Source organism: Lagenorhynchus albirostris, chromosome 5 (assembly GCF_949774975.1).
Source record: "Lagenorhynchus albirostris chromosome 5, mLagAlb1.1, whole genome shotgun sequence".
NCBI lineage: Eukaryota > Metazoa > Chordata > Mammalia > Artiodactyla > Delphinidae > Lagenorhynchus > Lagenorhynchus albirostris.
Window position 1 is genome coordinate 86,421,341 of NC_083099.1, and position 16,577 is coordinate 86,437,917.

The following is a 16,577-nucleotide window of genomic DNA, read 5'->3' on the forward strand; positions in this document are numbered from 1 at the left end:
GCCCAGAGGTCTCTGAGACTGTCCGCAGTTGTTTTCATTCTTTTTTCTTTATTCTGCTCTGCAGTAGTTATTTCCACTATTTTATCTTCCAGGACACTTATCCGTTCTTCTGCCTCAGTTATTCTGCTATTGATCCCTTCTAGAGTATTTTTAATTTCACTTATTGTGTTGTTCATCCTTGCTTGTTTCCTCTTTAGTTATTCTAGGTTCTTGTTAAATGTTTCTTGTGTTTTCTCTATTCTATTTCCAAGATTTTGGATCATCTTTACTATCATTATTGTGAATTCTTTTTCAGGTAGACTGCCTATTTCCTCTTCATTTGTTAGGTCTGGTGCATTTTTATCTTGCTCCTTTATCTGCTGTGTGTTTTTCTGTCTTCTCATTTTGCTTATCTTACTGTGTTTGGGGTCTCTTTTTCACTGGCTGTAGGTTCGTAGTTCCCGTTGTTTTTGGTGTCGGTCCCCAGTGGCTATGGTTGGTTCAGTGGGTTGTGTAGGCTTCCTGGTGGAGGGGACTAGTGCCTGTGTTCTGGTGAATGAGGCTGGATCTTGTCTTTCTGGTGGGCAGGTCCACGTCTGGTGGTGTGTTTTTGGGCGTCTGTGGCCTTATTGTGATTTTAGACAGCCTCTCTGCTAATGGATGGGCCTGTGTTCCTATTTTGCTAGTTGTTTGGCATAGGGTGTCCAGCACTGTAGCTTGCTGGTTGTTGAGTGAAGCTGGTTGTTGGTGTTGAGATGGAGATCTCTGGGAGATTTTCACCATTTGGTATTACGTGAAGCTGGGAGGTCTCTTGTGGACCAGTATCCTGAAGTTGGCTGTCCCACCCTGATGCCTGGCTGGAGCACCAAGAGCCTTTCATCCACACAGCTCAGAATAAAAGGGAGAAAAAAGGAAAGAAGGAAGGAAGGAAGGAAGGGAAGGAGGGAGAGAGGGAGGGAGGGAGGGAGGGAGAGAGGGAGGGGATAAAATAAAAGAAAAAATAAAATAAAAAATAATTATTAATGAAAAATATTTTTAAAGTAAGAAACAAAAAACTACGGACAGACAGGACCCTAGGACAAATGGTGAAAGCAAAGCTATACAGACTAAGTCTCACACAGAAGCATACACATACACACTCACAAAAAGAAGAAAAGGGGAAAAAATAATATATCTTGCTCCCAAAGTCCACCTCCTCAATTTGGGATGATTCGTTGTCTGTTCAGGCATTCCACAGATGCAGGGTACATCAAGTTGATTGTGGAGCTTTAATCCGCTGCTTCTAAGGCTGCCGGGAGAAATTTCCCTTTCTCTTCTTTGTTCGCACAGCTCCTGGGGCTCAGCTTTGGATTTGGACCCACCTCTGCATGTAGGTCACCTGAGGGCGTCTGTTCTTCGCTCAGACAGGATGGGGTTAAAGGAGCAGCTGAATTGGCGGCTCCAGCTCACTCAGGACAGGGGGGAGGAAGGGGTATGGATGTGGGGTGAGCCTGTGGCGGCAGAGGCCAGCGTGACGTTGCACCAGCCTGATGCGCCCCGTGTGTTCTCCCGGGGAAGCTGTCCCTGGATCACGGGACTCTGGCAGTGGTGGGCTGCACAGGCTCCCGGGAGGGGAGGTGTGGATAGTGACCTGTGCTCGCACACAGGCTTTTTGGTGGCTGCAGCAGCAGCCTTAGCGTCTCATGCCTGTCTCTGGGGTCCGCGCTGATAGCCGCAGCTTGCGCCCGTCTCTGGAGCTCCTTCAAGCAGCGCTCTTAATCCCCTCTCCTCGCGCACCAGGAAAGAAAGAGGGAAGAAAAAGTCTCTTGCCTCTTTGGCAGGTCCAGACTCTTTCCCGGACTCCCTCCTGGCTAGCTGTGGTGCACTAGCCCCTTTCAGGCTGTGTTCAGGCCGCCAACCCCAGTCCTCTCCCTGCGATCCAACTGAAGCCCAAGCCCCAGCTCCCAGCCCCCGCCTGCCCCGGTGGGTGAGCAGACAAGCCTCTTGGGCTGGTGAGTGCCGGTCAGCACCGATCCTCTGTGCGGGAATCTCTGCGCTTTGCCCTCCACACCCCTGTTGCTGCGCTCTCCTCTGCGGCTCCGAAGCTTCCCCCCTCCGCCACCCGCAGTCTCCCCCCATGAAGGGGCTTCCTAGTGTGTGGAAACCTTTCCTGCTTCACAGCTCCCTCCCACTGGTGCAGGTCCCGTCCCTATTCTTTTGTTTCTGTTTTTTCTTTTGCCCTACCCAGGTACATGGTGAGTCTCTTGCCTTTTGGGAGGTCTGAGGTCTTCTGCCAGCATTCAGTGGGTGTTCTATAGGAGCAGTTCCACGTGTAGACGTATTTCTGATGTATCTGTGGGGAGGAAGGTGATCTCCGCGTCTTACTCTTCCGCCATCTTCCTCCCTTCCTCCATTGTGAATCTTAATGAACCAATTACAAACTGTCCAATCAACTTTTTTCTCTTGTCCTTTGCAAATAACCTTCTCACCTAAAACTTCTTTTTGGTCTTTCATTAGATAAAATGTTACTTCCTCTATGACAGGATGTTTTCTGTGATAAATCTACCTGTGAATTTTGCTATATACTTGAGTTAGTTTTGCTTTACAAATACTTAGAACATGCAGATGTCCTTTTCACATTTTAATCTTCATAGCTTTTGAGGTAAGAGTTACAAAAGAAGTTCAGAGAACTCAAGTAATTTGCCCAACGTCCAACATGTAATAACTATTAGAACTGGAACTTGAATTCTGGTCTTCTGATTCTGAACCCTGTGAAGGTGACTGACCCCAGCCTGAAATAACTGGTACTTCCAGTATGGACTGACTCAAATTTTATGAAGAATAATTTTTTTTATATTCAAATAAGGTCTCTAAAAAAAGACAAGTTATAGCTATACATGTAAGAATTTATCTTCAACCTATCTATTAGTGCTTAGCAGAAAAGTAGCCCCTTTTTTACCTAGTCCATTGTAATATTTTAATAAAATATACATAATAGACATTCCTTTAAAAGACAAAAACCCAATAAATAATATGGCAAACCTTGTCTACACAGTAGGAAATAGACTTGCATTTTATGGACCTCTATATGCTCTTGTCAGTTTGTTAAAACAGGAAAAATGGCTGGTATCTCTTCTAATGAACAGCATAATTCAATCATGTATAAACCTTTCCCCCGCTGCAGGCACAAATTCATTCCTGCTTTGGGAATATGCAGGTTTTAAAGCTGAAGTGATCCTGCAAGTTACAGATACACAACATTTAAAACAATGTTGAAATTCTAAGTCTTTAACTTCAGTTGGCATAGACAATTTTGAATCTTCAGCTAAACTGGAAGCCATTAGTCTCCAGATTTCCTGTTATATTTGCTATAAAGCATCTCAAGAGATGGATTCCAGAATAGGTCACAGCACTGTGGAAAAAAAAGAAAAAAAGCAAAATCATTTTCTTCCTTACTTCAGAGGTAGTAACAGATCTGAATTCATCTAACTCAAAATCTGTTTACAGCCAGGTGCGGTGGCATGCACCTGTAGGCCCAGCTACTCGGGAGGCTGAGGCAGGAGGATTGCCTGAGCCCAGGAGTTCTGGGCTGTAGTGCGCTATGCCAATCAGTTGTCCTCACTAAGTTCGGCATCAGTATGGTGACCTCCCGGGAGTGGGGGACGACCAGGTTGCCTAAGGAGGGGTGAACTGGCCCAGGTCGGAAACGGAGCAGGTCAAAACACCCGTGCTGATCAGTAGTGGGATCGTGCCTGTGAATAGCCATTGCACTCCAGCCTGGGCAACATAGTGAGACCCCGTCTCTTAAAAAAAAAAAAAAAAAAATCTGTTTACAAACTCTTGTGAGTTCCATGTATGAAACAGAATGTCTTAATCTGTCCTACTTTTCCTCTCTTCCCCCAGCCTCTTGAAGTATCCTAAATCTGGAGATCCACATTATCGGATCTATGTCCTTCATGATTCTAAAAATTTCACATCTACTGTTTTGCCTTTTATTTTCCAGACTAAAAGTGTTTTTCTGTTTGTTTTGTTTTGTTTTTTATTGCAGTATAATTGACACATAACACTATATTAGCTTCAGGGGTACAACAATTCAATATTTGTATATATTGCAAAATGATCACCACAATAAGTCTAGTTATATCCATCACCATTTATAGTTAAAAAATATTTTCTTTTCTTGTGATGAGGACTTTTAAGATCTTCTCTCTTAGCAACTTTCAAATATGCAATATAGTATTACTGTAGTCACCATACTGTACAATACATCATCCCCATGGCTTATTTTAGAACTAGAAGTTTGTACCTTCTGACCTTCACCCATTTCTCTTACCCCCAACCTCTACCTCTGGCAACCACCAATCTCTCCTCTGCATCTATGAGCTTGTTTTGTTGTTGTTTTAAATTCCACATGTAAGTGAGATCACACAGTATTTGTCTTTCTCTGACTCATTTCACTTAGCATAATGCTCTCCCGTCCATATTGTCGCAAACGGCAAGGTTTCCTTCTTTTTTGTGAATGAATAGTATTCCAGTTGTGTATACACAATGACCCTTGAACAACATGGGTTTGAATTCCATTTATCCATTTATATGTGGATTTTTTCTATGGTAAATACTACAGCATTACACCTGGTTGGCTGAATCCAGGGATTCGGAGAAAATGTGGATATAGTGGGTCGACTATAAGTTATACTTGGATTTTCGACTGGGCCAAGGGTCAGAGCCCCTAACCGCTAACACTATTCAAGGGTCAACTGTATAATACCACATTTTCTTTATCCATTCATTCACCGAGGGGCACTTAGGTTGTTTCCATATCTTGGCTATTGAAAATAATGCTGTAACAAACATGGGAGTGCATATATCTTTTCGAATTAATGTTTTCATTTTCTTCAGATATATATCCAGGAGTGTATTCCTGGATCACATGGTAGTTCTATTTTCAGTTTTTTGAGGAATCTTAATACTGTTTTCCTTAGTGGTTGCACCAATTTACATTCCCACCAATAGTGCACAAGGATTCCCTTTTCTCCACATCCTTGCCAATACTTGTTATTTCTTGTCTTTTTGATAATAGCCATTCTAACAGATGTGAGGTAATATCTCACTGTGGTTTTGATTTGCATTTCCATAATGATTAGTGAGGATCTTTAGTGAGGATGATTAGAGGATCTTTTCATATACCTGTTAGCCATCTGTATGTCCTCTTTGGAAATATGTCTATTCAGATCCTCTGCCCATTTTTTAATCCGATTTTTTTTTTTTTGCTATTGAGTTGTATGAGTTCTTTATATATTTTGGATATTAACCCCTTATCAGATATATGACTTGCAAATATTTTCTCCCATTCAGTAGGCTGACTTTTCATTTTGTTGATAATTTCCTTTGCTGTGCAGAAGCTTTTAGTTTAATGTAGTCCTATTTACTCATCTTTGCTTTTGTTGCCTTTGCTTTTGGAGTCAGATCCAAAAACTGATCACCTACACTGATGTCAAGGAACTTAGGGCCTGTTTTCTTCTAGGAGTTTTATGGTTTCAGGTCTTAACATATTCTTCTGCATGTGGCTGTCCAATTTTCCCAGCACCATTTATTGAAGAGACTGTCCTTTCCCCATTGTATATTCTTGGCTCCTTTGTAAATTAATTGCTCATATATGCATGGGTTTATTTCTGGGCTCTCTATTCTGTTCCACTGACCTATGTGTCTGTTTTTATGCCAATACCGTACTGTTTCATTACTATAGCTTTGTAACACAGTTTGAAATCAGGAAGTGTGATGCCTCCAGCTTTGTTCTTTCTTAAGGTTGCTTTGGCTATTTGCAGTCTTCTGTGGTTCCACACAGCTTTTAGGACTGTTAGTTCTATTTCTGTGAGAAATGCCATTGGAATATCTTCTGTTTTGCTTTTTATTTCCCAGACTAAAATTCTGATTTCTTTAATTTGTTCTTTTTGTCTCAAAGATTCAATTACCATGATAATGTAGACCTTTTATCATGATTTAAAAAAAAATCATCACCATTATTGTGTCTATTATTCGATCTATCTTACTGTATCCATCCATATCCTTTCATCCATTTATCAGCATGGAAATGAACACATAGTTTCTTGGGATACGTGGACTTTTACGGAGACACTATGACGTTTATGGATACATTTATGGTGTATACCTGTATATAACACAGGTAAAATATTTTCTGCTGTATGGCTAATTCTCTTTTTGATAAAGTACAGCATTTTAGACTTTTTGACCAAAGCTGCCTACTTGAGAACAGTGCATAATGGTTCTCAGTTATAACTGAAGTTACACATGTACAGTTTACAGGAGCGATACAAGTTGGATAGTCCACACACTATGGCACCGTGAACTGATTTGCAACATTTCTGTCAACTCATATGATTTTCTTTGTCCTTAAGACTCAGTTCTCATTTGCTTGAAAACCACAGAAACAATTATATTGTGCCTACTTATATATTTCTTCCATACCATTTATAAAAACAGACTGATCCCAGAATCAATCTTTAGGGGTCTTTCACCAATTTTATTTCTCTACTCAGCTGGGGCAGAGTTCAGACATGAAGGTTAGCACTTAACTTTTGCCAGCAGGCTTAAAGGCCAAACCCTGTTGGACTACATGTCTACCCACACTTCCATCTTTCTCCTACCAAGATCATACAGGAAGATAAGGAAATAAAACCTGACTTACTTTATAATAATTATTCTGTGAGTAGGCCAAATCCTCTTTTGGAGGGATGTACTGGGACTTGGTCAAGCAAATAAAAGCAAGCAGTATAAATAACTCTATTTTCTGAATTGGGTTTTGAGAACTACTGAGTACAACCTGATAACTTCCTGTATGTTGTCACTGTGGTATGGTGAACATTGAAGTTCTTGAAAGCCAGCAGCCTCCTGCGTGTGTCTCAATTCTTAAGACCTTGAGTGCTGTGTGGCTTCTGCAGTGCCTTAGTCACTTAGTGATACAGTGGCAGTGATTCCAAGGTCATGCAGCAGAAAATGCTGGCACATCTAAAGAAGGCTACGCCTCTAAAAAGTACTGAGAATCTGATAGTTTGGGTTGTTGGCCTAACCCTGCCATTCACTGACTGACCTTTGGGAAGGAAAGAAACTAACATTTATTATGTGGCTAATGTGTGTATATCAGTCACAATGCATTTTATTTAATCCTTCTGTCATATTTTTTTACTCAGAAAATGAAATAAGTTGCTTTTTTAAAAGCTACTGCCAAGAAGTAGGGGAACTATGCAAAACCATGGCTGTCTGACCCTGAGGTCCATGCTTTTTTTTTTTTTTTCACGCTCTTTCTATTTCAGCAAATACCTCTCTATAACTCACTTCACTTCTCCGACTTGTAATCGTATCTGTGAAACAGGGATGCTTACTTTGTGGATCAATTAAGTGTTTTGAATGATCTAGTGACATAACCTCCCCCAAGACCATCTGTTTTCAGATAGCTCTAGTTGTTCTTAATGTCAAGCCACAATCTAGCTCAACTGATCTGGTAGCATACAGCTTATAGCAGTGTGAGACTACTGTTTGATCATTCCCTTGTTTTGAACACTATAATTCTAATAATGTAGCTCAAGAGAACATTGTCAGTTTTTCCCCAGTCCCACTATACTATTTAACTCAGCTTACAGTCAACTAAAACATTTTTTTTCAATAAATGCTTCTGTTAGGCCATAATTTGCCCATCTTATGTTTGTTTTGCCTTTTTAGAGGACGTCTCACTTCCTTCTTATTAAATGTTTAAAAGAAACAGATATATTTCTATGCCAATGCTCAGGGCTCTAAGAAGAATTAGGATTTCATTCCTGCCCCTAGGAGTTTCCACTGTATATATGGGACACAGACAAATGAACAGGATAAATACTTGAATGTAAGACAAGGGGGAAAAACATTTTGTAGGAAAGAATGAAGATGGATTTAGACTGGCATGTTCATAATTACCAACAATTTAATTGTGATCTGGATTTGTAGAAAGTAGAATGACTGTTTAGAGGACAGTTTTATATACAACTAAGTGTTACTTGGTTTCATTATTTTCTCATAGAAACTATAATAGTGTCAAAGAAGTCAGAGTCAGAAAATCACAGGGAAGTGGCACTGCATTTCTGCTAGTATATAGGTTACTTACTGTACCCAAACTGTACACTGAAAAGACAAACTCATGTTTCATTGCTAAACCACATCTAATATCTCAAAAATTGCTGCTCAGGAAATAACCATCCTCTCAGCTACTGATGCTTAATTCTAACTTATACGAAGAATTTCTTCTTTGCACATCGTCCTTTAAAAGGAAAATTCTTATCCTTCACAGCCTGAATGAGCTTTCTACCATAAAGATGAGTTGTTTTTCTTTAGAATTGAGAAAGAGATGGTAGTATCTTTATTATGGCTGTTGTTTAGGTGATTTAAAAAGTAAAAAGTTTTCACTTCTACTGTGGTCTAGGGTTGAAATAGGCTGAGGTAGAAAGATCATGAAGATACTACAGGGAAGATTTAGCTAGAATCTGCAGAAAAAAGAAAGAATAGAGGGAAGAAAAAATAAAAGTGTTGATGGGCTGTACCAATAAATTATGGCTAAGTGCACAGTCTTCCAAACTCCTGTAATTTTAAGTGATACCTCAGATACACTGATTTAATACTAAAGGTTGTTAGTACATAAAGTTATATGTTAGTACATAAAGACAATTCAACTCTTACCTTACAGGAAACAACTGAGGAAAACATCCTTGTGTTTTAGTGTCAACAAATTTCTGGATCTGAAGGACTTGTTTTAAAAGATGTCCCTTGGAAGATTTGTCAATTTTTGTCAATACCATCTGTAGGAAAACAAATATTTAAGCATTAGAAATAAAGTACAGGTAACCCTTGAACAACATGGGCTTGAATTGCAAAGGTCCACTTATATGCATATTTTTTCAGTAGTAAATACTACAATATTACACGATCTGTGGTTGATTAAATCCACAGATGTGGAACTGCCAATATGGAGGAACCCCCAATAGGGAGGGGTGACTGTAAGTTACACTTGGATTTGTGACTGCAAGGAGGGTTGGCGCCCCTAACTCCCACACTGTTCAAGGGTCAGCTGTTATTTCTTACTCTACAGTTTTATACATTTTAGTTACAAATTTCAGTAACAACTAGGTGACCTATGCAAGTTTCTTAATCTCTCTGTACTTGTTTCCTCATGTATAAAATAAAAGCAATACCTCCTAAAGGAGATGCTGAGAAGATTAAATGAGTTAATGTATGCAATATATAAAGCATACACTATATATGTTTGCTGTTTCTGATCTTTAACTACATAGGGCCATAATATCTTTGATTCAAGACCAGTGAAAAGCACCCTGGTGCCATGTTTGCAATTGCCATATGCCAAATGTTTCATACGATCACTATATATCTTATGGTCTAAGATACAGAAGTGAATATTATTAGGTTGATCCATATAAAACTGCCAACTTATAATCATTTTTGAACTACATAATTGTTCTGCCTTATATGTAAAATTTAAAGGAAAAATTAGAAATCAGGCTAGTTGTAGGTTGTAGCCACTAGAGTTATATTCCAAGCTATACCGATATATAGTTATATTCCAAGTAAGCCTAGATTCTACTAGGTTCAACAGTAAATACTTTGAATAATTTACTTACTCAATGACAATTATCAATACATACTAGAGGAAGGTCAATGCATGGATAATTACAAAATCAATTAAAAAGTAAAAGCTTGAGGGCTTCCCTGGTGGTGCAGTGGTTGAGAGTCCGCCTGCCAATGCAGGGGACATGGGTTTGTGCCCCGGTCTGGGAAGATCTCACATGCCGCGGAGCGGCTAGGCCCGTGAGCCATGGCCACTGAGCCTGTGTGTCCAGAGCCTGTGCTCCGCAACGGGAGAGGCCACAACAGTGAGAGGCCCACGTACCGCAAAAAAAAAAAAAAGTAAAAGCTTGATGTATCTGTCAGAGGTTTTCCTAGGGAATTTCTATAAATTAAATTTCCTGACTAATCATTTATGCTTTTCAGTTATAAAAAAAATTAATGATTGTAAATCAACTATACTTCAATTAAAAAAATATTAATGGTAAAAGGAGTGAGAAGCAGAAAGTGAAAGTCTTTTTTCATAAAGGCAAATATTTAAAAGGAGACATAATTTCTCTATCACAACTTCTTTTCCAAAGAAGAAAGGTTAATATTTCCTTAAAGTTAAAACTGAGAAAAATATATGATTCCACAAAATGGTATCTATGATATCAAATTAGGAGTACTATCACTGTCACTTAATATAACCAGTTGCACGATATTTGGGCTTCTTCTTTTTTTTTTTTTTTCACTACGTAGACTATGTTTATCAATCCTTTGGCTCCTCATAACCATAAATTATCTCTAATGTTTCACAGGGCTTTTGCAAACCCCAAGAATTCCATAACCCCAAGAATACAGAAAAGTTTCTGACTGGTAACATGGTTTGATTTGCACTAAACTCCAAAACCACTACATTTTAGTGGTTTTCTGACATTTTTTTGAAAGCAAATTATAGTCAGTGGGCTCTTTTCCTTAGAGAGGAACTTTAAGACTGCCATTTTATCTGTAAAACCTACAAAGCAAAATAAATATGGATACCAACCTACCAATCTGTATTCTATTCTAGGGTAAACAACAGTAAGAACTGGTAAGATATTCTCATAAGAAATTTTGTTTTCCTTAAGAATATAAACATCCTACTTATGTGTGCTGGAGCCTACTATATTCTTGTGATGTTCTTAAATTCCAGATTAGTTTAGCAAATTTTTCAGTTGCAGTTTTGTTTACATTCTGATAAGTAGTATCTGCCAACCTGCTGATAAGGAGCTACAAATGAGTCTTAGCAAATATTTATATTGTCATTTTAAAAAAAACCAAAAAACAAAGAAATGCACTTAGGAACACTAAATGAACAGTTTAGAAAACTTTTACTTTGACTATAATTTTGAAAACTTAAAAGCCAGGAGAAGGAAAAGGGAATAAAAGTACCACAGAACTTATTTTAATATTAATGGCTGATAACTGAAAAGATTGTTTAAAAGGTACTCCTTTATCTTTTGAGGAGGCAAGACCTACTCTTTCATTAAAAAGATGTACACATGTGCACATGCACACACACACATAGACACACAGGGAACTTGTATTTCTAATTGCAACTATGATTCAAAAGAAATACTTACCACATAAGGTAATGCAAATTCTTCACACATTTCTATGGCAATGTTGTCTGTTTTTTGAATTCCAACAACACTATCCACTAACAAAAATGTTCTCATCAAACTATAAGAATGCAGAAAAGAAGATTAACGGCAATATAAAATATACTCATTCATTTCTTCCCCCCAACCTTCACTACACTAAGAAATTTTACTTTGAATAATTATCAATTCAAAATTTTTAAATTTCTTTAAGCAAAAGGAATTCTCAATTCACTATGAAGCCCATCCTACAGTCCAACAGGTCTCAATATTTACATTCAGTAACTAAATTCATTAATATTAATTTATTTCAATAGCATATATTGAACATAAGATAATCTGCCTAGAACTGGATACAAAGATGAATGAGCCCCTTCCTCTAAGAGCTTGAACTCTAGTGGGAGAAAGAAACAGGAACCCAATTAACTATGTTACCATAAAAATGTCTAAATTTTCAAATATTACTTTAAGACTAACAGATAACAGAAACCAAACATTATATTTTTCATTTTCTTTTGCAAGTATTTTATCTTAGTTTCTATGTAAAGCTACAACAAGCAAGATACTTGTAAACACTTTTTTATTCTTCAAAAGGTTAACATTAATTTTTCTATATATTGTGCAATGCTTGAAACATAGACCTGCTACTTGACTACCTATGGAAATAAAAAAAGGTAGTATTTACAGAGGCTATGATGTCAGAAGTATTTTAAGGATAATCAGAATTTACTGAAGTTTATTTAAATCTGGTAAATACCACATTAACCAACATTTTTCATTTTTAAAAACAGCCAGCTTAGAGTTTGGTATAAAAAAATTAATAAAGTCTGCTGAGTTACTATTGATAGTCTCAATTTAGGAAAACAATTGAAATTAAGTTTAAGCTAACTTACAGGAAAAAACTAAGCAGGCAGTATATACCTTGCTCCTAAATACTGTATTGTAGAATATTAAGGGAATAAAGTGGACTTTCTAAAAAAGTCATTTGATAAAACTGAAGTGTTCATCATGTGTAGAATGTCCTAGTCATGAGAACTTTGGGGGGTTCAACATAACAATTATAAGAAAAATGTTTTTCTTACTTCTTTCGTTCTTTTAGATAGGTTTCTACCATGTCAACAAAATCTTCAGGTGCTCTATAGCCATAACCTGGCATGTCCACCAATGTAAAATATTTTCCAACTTTGAAAAAATTCATTTTCTTTGTGTGGCCCTGATAAAGTAAATGGAAAAATAAAAGCTTTCTTAAAATATGTCCTTTATATATTTCATGACTCAAAATATTTTCTGTTCAATTAACAATTACTTATTAAAAGCATAAAAGTATTCTGTATATAACCCTATGCTGATGATGATACAGGAAAAGAAGACAGAAGACAAGTGGCTGGAGATAAGCTTAGATGATACTACTACTTCCCTCCAATTCATTTTTTAAAGAGAATCTATATGATTTAAGAACTTTAGATTCCATATTAGAAATAACGTAGGCAAAATATTTTCGAGTCTTTCCTACTTCATTAGCTCCCTCTCTGTGAAAAAGTTATACTGTTCTAAATAGTACGACTGCATTAGTCAATATTCTCTGATGAACAATATAACTCCACTTTAAAGAAGAATGAATTATGGCACAGATAGGTTAAATTAAATGCTTACTATCAGTCATACAAGTTTGCATAACACCTAGATGCAAAGCCTGATAGTTTATTATGCCTAGACTATAACTTTCCTAAAATCAAGATGTTTTGCATGTTTTATTAGGTGGGTTTAGTGCTTTCATTAAGCATTTTTTAAAAAGCATGTACAACTGTAAAATGTGCAACTAAAACTGATGTAAAGATGATAAAAAGTGGTTTATTCATGTGGTTTCGTGTCCACAGACATTATTAATCAGAAAAGGAAAGATTAACACAAATAACTTTAAAAGTCAATTGTTTAGAACTTAGAAGAATTATTTTCAGAGGGAAGATTTTATAAATGATGCTTAGGTTCCCAGGCAGCTTAAGTGTCTACCTATAGGAAAATAATTTTAGAATTACAGATTAGGAATGTCAAGAATACATTTCTTCCATTGTCCTCTCCCAGCAGAAAGGGAACAACCCTACCAAGAAGTGAGAGTTTAGCTGGGGTATTTGGTAAGGCAGGGCAGGAGGGAGTAAAGCTAGGAGGGTTAACAAATGACTACAATTGTCAGGGATGGTATCAGGGAATCAACCATAGGAAAAACTGCGGAGCAAGAGAAGACCAGTGAAGCCTCAGGGAAGGGTTCCAGTGCAAGGCAACAGGGGCAGTGAGCACTGGGTTGGTGTGAACATTTTGCCAAGGATAGATAATAAGGTGAGGAAAACTGAGGTGAGTTTTGAGGAGAGGATATCTTAAATATTGGTAGAGTCTGCATTATTGAGAAGGAAGCAGAGGAAATGAGAAAATGACAGAAAGCTATTACAGCAGGCTGGCTGGGATATTAGGCACATAATTTGGCCCTGGGTAAACTGGGAATTGCCTGATGGGTGTATATATTTGAGTTAGCAAGGTATAAAAGATTAGAGGAGGAAAAAATAATACACTTTAAAGCTGTTTTCTTTAAAATCAGAGTAGAAGCAGATGATCATTCTCAAAGAAGCAAATATAGAATGACACTAGAACAACTCTTTGGAAAAGACTGGACCAAGGAAGATTTCCCCAAGATACTGGCAAGACTACTAAAATAACTCCAGATACACTTCCTTTTCTTCAGAGAAATACACAGGCATTAATGAAATGTCTTACATTAGTGCTTGTGTGAAAGAAATCACTTTTCTAGGAACTTAGCAATGATGGTTTCTTCTACCCCCTCAACATTTATTATTCATCTTAGTCAATTCAGAGATAGTTAGATATATTTTAAATTTTAACATACCGGTTTTTTGGAGACTCTAACTTCAACCTCTGGGGCAAGTGAAAATAAAGCCTTTATTAGAGAGGATTTTCCAACATTGCTTCTGCCTATAAAACACACCTTATACAAGCAAAAAGAAGATAATTGAGTACTAGTTTATATATATATATCACTATATAATGTATTAGCTGCAAAAATCTGTGAATACTACTCAGTCTTGCCTAACCATAAAAAGTGGCTTATAGTTAGTCAAACCTCAAATTCTAATGGACAGCTACTATCTACTAAATGATTTCAATATGGCAGGTACTGTTTTAAAAGCACTTAACATATTTTCTTATTTACTTTTTACAATATCTCCATGAGACTGATAATATTCGTATCCCCATTTTACAGGTGATAAAACTAGAGGTAGAGAGAGGTTAAATAACTGGCCCAAAATTATACAGCCAGAAAGTGAAGAAACTGGAATCTGAACTCAGGGCATCTACATCCAGAACCTGTGCTTTTAATTACACTATGCCACTCAAGAATATCTGCAACATTTATTAAGAATTCCATATTTATAAAGCTTTTTTTTTTTTTTTTGCGGTACTTGGGCCTCTCACTGTTGTGGCCTCTCCCGTTGCGGAGCACAGGCTCTGGACGCGCAGGCTCAGCGGCCATGGCTCACAGGCCCAGCCGCTCCGCGGCATGTGGGATCTTCCCGGACCGGGGCACGAACCCATGTCCCCTGCATCGGCAGGCGGACTCTCAACCACTGCGCCACCAGGGAAGACCCTACAAAGCTTTTTTGAAGTTACAAACTAGACGTGTTTCAACAGAACTGGCTCTGTGTTTGGAACTCCATTTCCTCACAAACTCTCAAAGTACACCATAGCACCAATTATAATTACTCCTTTCTCTTGACCTTTCTTGTTCCAATTAAGCTTTTCTCCTTTAGTCTGAATGTAGAAAGCAACAAAATATTTCTAATATTAACGATTAATACACATGGCTCGTCTTTTTAATACAGTATTGAAGAGGGTACATTTCCAATCAGTGCTTCTAAATGAGGGCAGTACCGCCCCCTGGGGTGTTTTAGAAATTTGTAAGGGCATTTTTGGTTATCAATAGGATTGGGTGGCATTTAGTGGGCAGGGGCCAGCAATGCTACACATTTTGCAAAACTGGGGTCAGTCCTTCAGAATGAATTGATTTGGGTCCTGCAAAAATTTCAAATGCTCTCCCAGATTAAATCCAATGATAATATACAGATAATAAAACTGAATTGAAAAGCCAATTACACAAAAAGTCCAGTAATTTAGAAAATTGAAAATCGATGCTATCTCAAAATCATTAAGTGATTTATGTACTCTTAAATTATTACAGCAGTTCTAAATATACTAGCAGAAAAGTTTCAGTGCAGTGGTACCGTTATCACAAGTATGTAAGGAGGTCAGAGCCTTCATTTAACAGACAGAACAAAATAGTAAACTGCAGGACATGAATAAAATGCACACTCACTGAATTTCACTTAAGTTGTTTTAAAAAATCTTATACATTATTGCCATCTATATATAAATTTTTCTTGCCATGATAGGAAATTTAGATTGGGTGAAAATTACGTACTGATAAGAATCACTTCATTTGTGAAACTCCTATACTTTTCATATTCTTCACTTTGTCTAATTTGCCTCGGCATGTATTCTCTACTGCAATTAATTAGAAATAAAGATAAATGGTTAAGTTTTTAAACGCCTTTTAAAGTCTTTTATATTCACTACCAAAATAATTAAAACTATATCTGCTTACTTTGTTATAATAATGATATGCGTCCACAGAAAGCTAGTAAATCTCGCCGGTCTGCTGACAAGAAAGAGACGACAGCAAAATCCCGGCCCAAGTCCTCAGCACCCACATCCGGCTGCCGTTCTCACCTCCGGGCGGCGGAGGTCCGGGGCGTGGTCGAGACGCACGGCGGAGCTGAGGTACTCGATGCGGTTCCGCGAGGAAGCCGTGAAGACGCTCTCCGCCCTCGCGATGTCATCCAGGCTTGGGTTGAAGATCTTCAGGTGAAGATCGGGCCTCGAGCCCGGGACGAAATGCCGCTCGAGTTCTTGCAGTGGGAACACGAGCTTCGTCAGCTGCTTGCTTGGCAGCCGTAGAACCTCCGTGAAGGCCTGGGACGTGCAGTAAGCTCGTCTTCCGCTCCCCAGCTCTGCCCCCATCGCAAACAGCCAGCCCACGTCAAACCACAGCCGCCGTGCTGCCATTTTCCTCTCCTAGAAGCCCCGCCTCGGGCCTTCGTTCCGAAGGTCTGAACTGCGCGTGCATGACCCCGCTCCCGTTACGCCTGCTGGGAATTGTAGTCTCCGCTGGCCTCGCTGGTTCCCGCTTAAGCTCTTCGCGTACAGAGAGTCGGGGGCAGGTGTTACTTCGCAGGGGGAAAAAAGTTCGCTGGGTGCCTTTCACACTCTAGCCCTGACACCTGTGCCTTTGACTTGTATGTCGCTGTG

The 16,577-nt window shown here is 38.4% G+C and overlaps 1 protein-coding gene across 2 annotated transcripts; it reads right to left on the reverse strand.

The window, feature by feature from the left end:
- Positions 1-2,921: 2,921 nt before the first annotated feature.
- Positions 2,922-16,351, reverse strand: GTPBP8 (GTP binding protein 8 (putative)). Of its 2 annotated transcripts, none has more exons than XM_060150609.1 (6): positions 15,999-16,351; positions 14,101-14,199; positions 12,287-12,417; positions 11,187-11,286; positions 8,683-8,801; positions 2,922-3,370 (listed from the first exon to the last, which is right to left on the reverse strand). In XM_060150609.1, the coding sequence occupies exons 1-6, from the start codon at positions 16,332-16,334 to the stop codon at positions 3,280-3,282; spliced, it is 876 nt and encodes a 291-aa protein (XP_060006592.1). In that variant the 5' UTR covers positions 16,335-16,351; the 3' UTR covers positions 2,922-3,279. The 2 variants fall into 2 exon arrangements, with proteins under 2 accessions (XP_060006592.1, XP_060006593.1); XM_060150610.1 differs by lacking the exon at positions 2,922-3,370 and adding an exon at positions 6,484-8,489.
- Positions 16,352-16,577: the final 226 nt, after the last annotated feature.